This window comes from Pongo pygmaeus, chromosome 2, assembly GCF_028885625.2.
Source record: "Pongo pygmaeus isolate AG05252 chromosome 2, NHGRI_mPonPyg2-v2.0_pri, whole genome shotgun sequence".
NCBI lineage: Eukaryota > Metazoa > Chordata > Mammalia > Primates > Hominidae > Pongo > Pongo pygmaeus.
Genome location: NC_085930.1, coordinates 51,943,114 through 51,953,950, shown reverse-complemented (window position 1 = coordinate 51,953,950; position 10,837 = coordinate 51,943,114). Strand labels below are relative to the sequence as shown.

At 42.6% G+C, this 10,837-nt stretch overlaps 1 protein-coding gene across 1 annotated transcript in view; it reads right to left on the bottom strand.

The window, feature by feature from the left end:
* Positions 1–1,612: 1,612 nt before the first annotated feature.
* Positions 1,613–10,837, bottom strand: part of UPK1B (uroplakin 1B) — a 31,380-nt gene continuing 22,155 nt past the window's right edge. The window contains exons 7-8 of the mRNA XM_054480107.1: positions 7,557–7,640; positions 1,613–2,839 (exon numbers count right to left, since the gene is read on the bottom strand). Of these exons, the coding sequence (XP_054336082.1) occupies positions 2,789–2,839; positions 7,557–7,640 (135 nt within the window). The 3' untranslated portion in view covers positions 1,613–2,788. The remainder of the gene's footprint in view (positions 2,840–7,556; positions 7,641–10,837) is intronic.

The following is a 10,837-nucleotide window of genomic DNA, read 5'->3' as shown; positions in this document are numbered from 1 at the left end:
GTGGAGGGAGATGGGAGCAGGAACTGGGCAGAACAGAAACTCCTGAGGTTAAAACAGGAGAGCCCTGTAGAGGGAAGCACAGGAGTCCTGAATGGCCAGACTCTGCAGGATGATCCTCAGACCTTGTTTCTGTCTTAGCTGAAAGGTGTGTCCTCCTCAAGTGTTGGAGTCCCAGGACATAGTGGGTGCCTGTGTTTAGGACCTTATTTGGTTTTGGAAGGAGGAGAGCCTGCCCCCATTTATAGCGGACTTTGCACCTTCTATACAGGAGGAGGCTGAGGCTCCAGGAAGGAAACTAGCTGGAGAGGAGGGCAGGGGGCAGTGGCTCACTGAAGGCCCTTTCTCTTTTAGTTATTGCTTGGTAAGGAAGTCAGGGGATAAGATTTAAGGAGCAGCAGGTGGGCCATCTTGTCCCACAATGGCTCTTTCACGCTCCCACTGCTGTGCTGGATTCCACCAACTAGAGATCAACCTCAGTTATCAAGGAAATGTCATAGAGATTGAGAGAGTGGAGTTGAGTTGTCACCCACTCCTTAGTATGAATTGGTTTCCAAAAAGGCCTTCCCCTAACCTAGCCGAGATCCAATCATAAGAAGGGAATTTTGCTACTTGGGAGGCTGAGGCAGGAGAATTGCTTGAATCTGGGAGGCAGAGGTTGCAGTGAGCCGAGATCGTGCCATTGCACTCCAGCCTGGGCAACAAGAGTGAAACTCGGTCTCAAAAAAAAGAGAATTTTGCATGTAGAGAGAATTTTGGGGCAGGAAGCCCTGCAAAGGAAGGCAGGAGTGGGCTTGGGGCAGGAATTGCTCAGGCAGTCGGGAGGTGAGGGCACTGGAAAGCCCAGTGAGTGGTGGAGGCAAAAGGCACCAGAACACACAGGAGAGAGTGTGTGGAGGGAGATGAGAGCACGGCTGTTTCAAAGCTTTGCCCAGAGGAAGCTCCTTCCCTCTCCTCCTGTCTTCTAAAGGACCACAGAGAGAACCTTCTCAGCCAAGCGCAGGTGTCATTTATCTCGATATCCCATGACCTTCATTCAGGAGAGACAAGGCGGGCCAAGGAGAGGTGAACTGGCTGTGCTGTCGGGACACGGACCTTTGGTTCCCCCTCCTGGGAATCAGGGATCAGGCTCCTGTGCCAGCTTGACAACCGAGGCAAGTCCCCTCCAATCTGCCTTGTCCTTCCCCTACCCCCGCGCTCAGCCTCACTCACAGGTACCTGGTGGGGGCATGGGATGGGGGGTGCTGCCTGCGTCTGAGTCAGCTGGGAGCAGGACGCCAAAGCGACAGGTATGTTTTCTTCATGAAGGGCACACAGTTCTGCAGTTAGCGTTGGCGAGGTTTCCACTGCTTCCAATTGCAAGAGGAAAATGATTTGAACAGCATTAGTCTCATCACTGCTTCTGGGGTAAGTGTAGCAGGAGCGAAAAGTAAAAGTGAGTGTAGAAGTTCCCACCGTTTAACTGTATGGCAGAGTTTGCCAGCATCCAGCAGGAAGCCACACCCTGTGTCTGCAGTTTCTACCTCCTCCACTTTAATTCCCATGCTTTAGGCTTTTCTGTTGGAAAACCTATTTTGTTAGACTCATAGCTGACATTGGTAAAAATGAAAGTGAACAGATTTTAAAGCTGTCCTTACTTATAAGACCAGACAAATGTTGAGTTATAAGAATTTCCTTCAGGACCACAAATGGAAACATAGTTCAGATGAGAAATATTTTGACAGTAAACAGAAATCCCTGTAAATCACCCCATTCTATTGGCTGGCTTGCTTCTCTCCGGTTTGAAGTGGTCTCAAGCTGAGACCATTCAGGGCAAAGACTGAGTAAATATATAACAGGCACCTTGTCTGTCCCCAGACGTCCCCACGCTTTTTTGTTTGTTTTGAGACAGAGTCTGGCTCTTTCATCCAGGATGGAGTGCAATAGGTACGATCTCAGCTCACTGCAAACTCTGTCTCCTGGATTCAAGTGATTCTCCTGCATCAGCCTCCCAAGTAGCTAGGATTATAGGCACCTGCCATCACGCCTGGCTAATTTTTGTATTTTTGTAGAGATGGGGTTTCACCATGTTGGCCAGGCTAGTCTTGAACTCCTGACCTCAGGTGATCTGCCCGCCTCGGCCTCCCAAAGTGCTGGGATTACAGGCATAAGCCACCATGCCCAGCCCACACTTTTAATTAATGGAGAATCGAGGCTACTAAACACATACTTCAAGGTATGAAAGGAAATTTGAACCACTGTTAAGAATTATTCTGGAGAATAAAAGGATCTGAAGGTGGCATCAAGAGAATCACCCATCTCCATACATGGGAGCTACTCTAGAAAGAAATGCAAAAGGTATATTTCAGTAATCTTTTCCCAACTTCTCTGTTCCCCTGACAATACTGAGATCAACAGAAGCCTTGGAAGGTTTCTTTTAGATAATAGTGAGAGATACAGGCAGATTGCTAGCCAAATACAGCTCTGGGTTACTGTGATAACACAGATTCCTTTGAATGTATTTATTTTCCCAAATTAAAAATAAGCAGGGATGGAAGTAGTTATTATGCATTTTTCAAATTCTCCTTTCAACAGTCTATATAAATGTTGCAGAATGCTAGACTAGGATGAAAAGTAGGAGTCATGGGAACTGCAGGAGCCTGAGATCCTAAAGGAAGTCTATACCATCTGACTTGGCAATGTAAGACACACGTTAGTGCGGGGCACAAACGTGGAATATTAGGAGAGAGCTGGTTCCAGCACCAAATCCAGAGTCACTCGGGGAAGGAGGTATGGTGGCAACACTTTATGCTTAATATTCAATTCTGCTCCAGTAGAACATGGTACCCAGGAGAACCCAAAACTGCAATAGAAAAAAGGAAAACAAGGGATTGTTTTAGAAACACTTCATTCTTGGAAAAAATGGATGTTAGGTTCATTCAGGCTTAAGTGACAACAGAATTTTTTGTTTGTTTTTATTCTAAAAAAAAAAAATGGGATACATGTGCAGAACGTGCAGGTTTGTTACACAGATGTACATGTGCAATGGTGGTTTGCTGCACCTATTGACCCATCCTCTTAAGTTCCCTTCTCCTCACTCCTCACCCCTCAACAGGCCCTGGTGTGTGTTGTTCCCCTCCCTTTGTCCATGTGTTCTCATTGTTCAACTCCCACTTATGAGAGAGAACATGCAGTGTCTGGTTTTCTGTTCCTGTGTTAGTTTGCTGAGGATGATGACTTCCAGCTTCATCCATGTCCCTGCAAAGAACATGATCTCATTCCTTTTTATGGCTGCATAGTATTCCATAGTGTGCATGGACCACATTTTCTTTATCCAGTCTATTGCTGATGGGCATTTGGGTTGGTTCCATGTCTTTGTTAGATATCAGATTTTTAAGAGTAATCTCGTTATAAGCAACATCACTGGGCCAGATGTGACACCAAATCCATCCTGCTCCAAAGCATCACTTATTACCTGTCACTCAGAAGCAGCTTCTCTGTTCCCCACATTCTGATCCCAGTTCTCATCCTAGATTCCTTGTCTTCTGGGGTTGCCCTTCTCGTCTGTGCTAAACTCTTTTTGCCATCAAGGCCACTTATCCTCCAATGCGCCTTCCTGTTTCTAGTATGTACCATTTTGGGGTAAGCATTCCTTGCTTCTAGTATTAAACTTCTCCCAGGGAACTTCTCTTTTTTCCTAAAATGCTTGTGACCTGGAATGGCTGCCTCTGAAGAATGCCACAGAACTCAAGATATCTGACTTAGGCAAGGGCTGAGTTTTATTTTAGTTTATTTGGGCTCTGTTTTAGATCTGGCACTTACTCCTGGGTAACTTTAGCCAAGTCACTTAAATTTCCTGAGCTTCAGTTTCTACATTTATAAAATAAATATAACATCTCCACCTACCCTAGAGCTAGAGCAGTGAATGAGATAATGAAATAATAACAGGGTCTAATGTTTATTAGAATACCTCATTATGCATCAAGCACTGTTCTAAGTATTACCTGTATAACTGAAGTTAATGCTTCCAAAACCCTATGGAGAAACGGAGGCACAGAGAAGTAACTTACCCAAGGTCATAGAACTAGTAGGCGGTGGAGCTGGGATTCAAACCCAAGCAGTCAACCTCAGAGCTTATCTAGTTAATCACTAAGAAAAAGCCCCTTGCAAGCAACAGTGAAATGGGCATGCTTAAGAGCTCTTATTAAGCACAATTCTTGAGAGCCCCACTGAATTTCTCTGCTCCTTGTAAGGTGGGAGACTGGCTACATGCTTAGCTACTGTCATAGGGATTTAATATTAAAAATATTTGACATGGTACCTTGTTTATAGCAGGCCCTCAATATATTTAATCATTTAATTCCCTTCCCTTCCCTTCCCTCTTTTGAATTTCAAGAGGGAATTAACTAGATCCAGAGTTTATTTGATACTTGTGGAAAATCAAGGGTTACAACTGGTTTGGAGTTCTAAGATACTCAAAGCCTTTAAACATTATCCCACTGTTCCTGCTAATATGGCACAAATAGAAACTTCACTGTTACCTTTCATTCATTCAACAAATGCTTGAGCTCTTACTACATGCTATGCTTGGCACTGGGGGTACAAAGAACAGCTGGTTCTCAGCTTTTTGCAGTCAAATACATCATCATGGAGAAGTTCCACCATAGAGGTGTGCCCAGGATGTTGTGAGAGCTCCTAACAGGTTGGGTTGAGGGATCATAAAAGATCCCTTGAAGGAGTTGATTTCCCTCTCCTTCCTGCCTCACTCAGTTTGTCATCCCCTAAGCCAGTATTTCTTAAAGCATAGTGATATGGTTTGGCTGTGTCCCCACTCAAATCTCATCTTGAATTGTAGCTCCCATAATCGCCACATGTCATGAGAGGGACTCAATGGGAGATAATTGAATCATGCGACTGGGTTTTTTTCTGTGCTGTTCTCATGATAGGGAATAAGTCTCATGAGATTTGATGGTTTTATAAAGGGCAGTTCCCCTGCACACGCTCTGTTGCCTGCCGTCATGTAAGACGTGCCTTTGCTCCTACTTCACCTTCTGCCATGATTGTGAGTCCTCCCCAGCCATGTGGAACTGTAAGTCTATTAAACCTCTTTTGCTTTATAAATTATGCAGTTTTGGGTATTTCTTCATAGCACTATGAAAATGGACTAATACACATAGTAAACACCTGAGGGACAGTTCAGAAGTCCATTATGTAAGACTATCTGAATAAGAATGAGAATTTATTTGCCTTTTTCACTGTTTTCATATTTGCACTGATGGTGTAAATGCAGTGGGAAGTAAAACTCCTGGAGTATTAACAAGAATCAAGGCAGAGTCACTAAACTTTGTTAGTGATCATTGTGTCTTCACTGCTATGCACTTGCAGTAAAAAAAAAAAAAAAAAAAAAAAAATAGAAAAAGCCAGTTTTACTTGAGATTGTCCTCAGTGACGCAGTAAGAACTACTAATTTTATTACATTTTGGCCTTTGAGTACACATCTTTTTAAATATTCTGCATGACAAAAAGGAAGTATTCATTCATAAAACAAGTCTGTTGCATAGTGTAATATGGTTGTCTTAAAAGCACTTGCATGATTGACTTGTGTACTGAACTATTCTTTTTTAAAAAAAAGAAACACCACTTTTACTTTAAAAAATGATGAACAGACAAGCTATGGTTGTTTGGACTTGGACATGTGGCAGATTTTTTCTTGAAAATTTACAAAGTGAGTCTGTCACTTCAAGGAAAACAACTGACAATATTCATTGCCAATGATAAATTTGAGCTTTCAAGCAAAAATCAGAACCTTGGAAAACTTTTAGTTGTCACCGTGAACTTGATAGCATTCCACTGCTTAAGGTATTTTCCATATGGCAATATCAATGCCACATGTGATTTTCTGGATATTGCATACATAAATCAGTTAACATTTGGAAGATCTGCATAACACAATGAACTAATATTTTTTCCAAATAAGCAATCTATGATGTTATAGAATTATAAATGGCTGAAAGATATATGCAAAGTGTAAGACAAACCAATGTAATGTATTTTAACATAACAGAGTATGAAAAGCTCATTAACAGAATTTCAGATTCCAAATTGCAACTGATCTTTAAGAAGCTACTACTTGTGGGCTGGGTGCAGTGCTCATGGCCATAATCCCAGTGCTTTGGGAGGCCAGGGTGGGAGGATTGCTTGAGGCCAGGAGTTCAAGACCAACCTAGGCAACAAAGTAAGACCCTGTCTCTATAAGAAATAAAAAAATTAGCCAGGCACAATAGTGTGCACCTGTAGTCCCAGCTACTGGGGAGGCCAAGGCAGGACGATTACTTGAGTCCGGGAATTGGAGGCTGCCCTGAGCTGTGATTGTGCCACTGAACTCCAGCATGGGTGACAGAGTGAGACTCTGACTCAAAAAAAGAAAAGAAATGAAATGAAACTACTACTTGTGGAGTTTTGTGTAGTACTGAAGAATATTCACAATTATCTTCACATTCACAATTATCTTCAGATTATACTTCACTATTTCAGATAACTGTGAATATTATTAAAACACTTTTTAAAATTACATGTCTATATGAAGGATATATTTTCTTCAGATCGTTCAACCTAGGCAACATATTACAACAGATTGAATGAAGGTGCAGATATGAGAATCTAACTGTCTTCTATTTAGCTAGTCATTGAAGAGATTTGCAAAAAGGTCACTATTATAAAATAGTTGTTTTTCCACAAAAATATGTTGTGATAACTTTTAATGGGCTTATGATTTTAAAATAAATGTTTTAAATTTTTCTATGTTAATTTCCAGTGGGGTAAATGCCAATAGATATAGGCCACATAGAGAAAAGCTTTCTGGAGTCCTCAATAATTTTTGAGAGTGTAAAGGGGTTCTGAAATCAAAAGTTTGTGACTGCTTCTCTAAGGCAATGGTTGTCAACCCTGACAGCAGATCATCTGGGGGAAATAAAAGTGCCTTGGCTCAACCCCCAGGTCAACTAAATTGAAGTCTTGGAGGTTGGGATCCAAGCAATTTTTTAAAAACATTTCCCCACGGGGTTTTAATGTGTAGCCAGGGCTGAGAACCACTGCTGTAACCTCTTGCTGCATATGCGTCAGATAAAGTGGGCAGTAGGAAAGGATGAATCTGCCAGAGGCAGCTCTCTGGAAGGATCTGGGCATATTAGTGTCAGGCAGGGACCATCTGGATAGGTGACAGTCTTTGATACGTGGATGAAATGAATTAATGAGATCTGGAGACCTGGAGGAGCAGTTCACTAAGAACTCTGGCAAGGGAAAGAGGCTCTCCAGCCCTCTAAAGGCAGCTGCGCATCAGTCAGCCGGAAGAAGGAGCTGGTTGGCAGGGCACAGCCTTTCCCTGGTAGGGGAAGTTAACTCCTTGCCTCTCAAGGGAACCCACTGTCCTTCCTCTGGTGCCAGAAGTTTCCTGACTAGCCTTCAGGCCTGAGGTTTTGTTTCTAGACTTTCTAGTGTGGTTGAGGTAACCAGTGGCACTCTCAAGGTCTCTCCCTATCATCATCCTCTCAGAGATAAAATATGTGCTGGGAAATACTCACAGTCCAGCAGAGAATGGCAAATCCAAACCAGGCAACCCCCCAGGCATGTCGGTTCATTGGTCCAGAGATCAGTTCATAGCAGCCCTGAAGGAGTGGGCAATTCCACATTAGTGTGAGAAGAACCAGAAAGCAAAGAAGAGATTGATGGGAAAGCAGGTTCCTATTGGAATCAATGCTGCCCAAAAGTCTGATTTCACATACCCAGGCTATTTCCACATCTCTGGGGACAGCCAGCTACTAATAGTGCTTTACTGAAGGAACATAAACAATACTGTTGAACAATGATTCCACAACACATTTATTTGTGTCTTTATCACTTAATCTCACTAAAAAGTACTGCTATTTTAGCATAACACTCTTCCTATACTGAATACGTGGACAATAAATTCAAAAATCTTAATTCAATTAGAATTTTTCCCTCCCCAAAGGCCTTATTGGTGATTTTTTTGGAGGCAGTTACTTTTTGATTTGTTTGTTTTTGAATAAAAATGCTTCTGTCCGTGAAAACCAGAGGTCCCCTGTTGCCATTTTTAATAATCATTAAAGGAACCCCTGCATTATGCTCCCTGAATTCTCATTTGATGTTATATTTCAACATATCTTTACTGGATTCTAGTGAGACCTTGAAGGGTCACAGTGAGCATGCAAAGGAATAATTTTTTTATTCACCAAATCATCCATTCATGCATGCCACAATCCAGTAAGTATTTATACATGGCACACTCTATCCTAGTCACTGTGCAAAGTTCCGGAGTGATACACGCGTGTAAGGCTAGAGCTGCCATCTGAGCAGCCTCTACCAAAGCTCTGGGAACCAAAGGGAATGCCTAGGAAATGCAATAACCAGGGATGGTTCCATGGACCATGCGGCCCTGCCTCTCACCCTATCTTCCACTACCAGAGGAGGTTTCTCTATAAAGCGAATGAGCTTAAGCTTCAGGGCCCCTTACTTGCAAGACCCTTTCAAGGCCCTGTGCCTAATTTTGTACGCATATTTTTATTGTTTTTCCTAAGAAGGATCCTTCCCTATAATTTGTGTGTGAGGGTGGGGGTGGGGGACTCCAGCCACAAAAAATCTAGCTCCATCCTTGTCCTCTACTCATCCTTCACTCATTCTGGCTTTGTCATACTGATCTCCTTTATGCTCCTTCAAAAAGCTGGGCCTGCTCCCACTTAAGGGCCTTCGCACTCACAGCTCCTTTCGTGTAGAACTTTCCTCCCCAATCTTCCAGTGTCTCATTTTCTCACTTAATTCAGACCTCTGCAAATATCATCTCAACAAAGCCTTTCCTGACAGTGACAGAGAAAAAGACCCTTTCTCCATCCTACTCTATATACTCACCCTGCCTTATTTCTGCTCATGGCCTTTTTGGGCCTGGAATTTTATCATGTATTTGTTTGGTAACATGTTTATTTTCTGTCTGCCATGCTAGAATGCAAGCTCCATGAGGGCAGGGATTTTATGTTGTTCATTGTTGAATTTCTAGAACCTAGAACAAGTGCTTGGCACATAGTAGGCACCTAATAAACATTTACAGAATGAATGGAACATTAAGTAATGTTTACAATAGTATAATTTGCAACACACTTGATGGTTCACAAAACACTCCCATATCTGCTACTCCTTGATCCTCCCAACAATCCTGGGAGGTGGTCATTCATCTAATAATATATATATAAGAGCCCACTTATGCCAGGTGCCAAGTACTGGCTGGGCATTTAGCTGTGGCAAACAGAAATGGGCCTTGCCTTCATGAAGCTCACAGACAGAAGTCCCATTTTTTTCACCATCATTTAGTGCCTTTTCGTGATGCTAGTCAATTTAGTGGTACTTTAATTGATCTTCATTCTTTCTATTATAACATTTTTGAGGTATAGTGATCACAATTTGCACATAGCATTTCTGAGTCACATAAACCATAACATAGAATATATATATTTGCATCTGACATGCTGTGTGAAATTCTAGTTAATTTCTACTATTAACAAGCTTACAGTGACTTCCCTAATTTTGTTAGTCTTCACAGCTATAGCAGCACATTTGTGCATTGTAGATCCTGAAAACCTACAATATGGTTGTCAAAAAGTGAAGCCTGGGCAACACAGTGAGACCTCATCTCTACAAAAAATAAAATTAGCCAGGTCTGGTGGTACATGCCCGTAGTTAGTTGGGAGGCTAAGGCGGAAAGGAGGATCACTCGAGTCCAGGAGTTTGAGGTTGCAATAAGCTGTGACTGCAGCATGGCACTCCAGCTTGGGTGACAGAGTGAGACCCTGTCTCTCAAAACAAAACCAAAACCAGGCTGGGCATGGTGGCTCACTCCTTTAATCCCAGCACTTTGGGAGGCTGAGATGGGCAGATCACAAGGTCAAGAGATCGAGACCATCCTGGCCAACATGGTGAAACCCCATCTCTACTAAAAATACAAAAATTAGCTGGGTGTGGTTGCGTGCACCTGTAGTCCCAGCTACTTGTGAGGCTGAGGCAGGAGAATCACTTGAACCTGGCAGGTGGAGGTTGCAGTGAGCCAAGATAGCGCCACTGCACTCCAGCCTGGCGACAGAGCGAGACAGACTCCATCTCAAAAAAAAAAAGAAAAACCATTCACTATTCACTTCTTTATTCACCCATCTATCAAACATCAGTGCTTGCTTTGTGCCAGGCATTATACTAAGTACTAAAAATATCAAATCTGTAGAATCAAATAATACATAGTCCTCAAGGAGACTGAGAAAAAATAGACTTGGGAACAAATATAGTTCCAGGTAGTGAATGCAATAATAGAAATAAAGTATACCAGGTCTTGGGGTGGCACCTTTTGCTTGGTGGAAAAGGATGGCAAGAGGGGACTTAGCAAGACCTATGAGTCAGGGAGAATGGTGGTGTGTGGGAATCTGGGAGGCTGGGCTAGGGAGAATCAGAAAGGACTGATAGATAAGAGATTATGTCAAAGGAGCAGAATGAGTGAGGTTGAGAAACAAGGAGCATAGGAAGTCAGGAACAGAGAGAGGAATTTCAGAATTCAGGAATTTGGTGGAGGAGTAGGGCTGAGTGATGATGAATTTGTAGTTGGTAGGTAGTGGAGGTGGAGTTGTTAGAACAGATAAGGCCAGGGAACTGTAAGGTAGTGGAGGTGAAATTGTTAGAACAGATGAGGCCAGGGAACTGTAAGGGAACATGTTAGAAGCATTGTCAAAATGGGTGTGGAGGTCCCAGGATAGAGGAAAAGAGTTCATTTGTATCTTTTCCTCAATTTCTCATCTATCTAAACTTGAGAAAA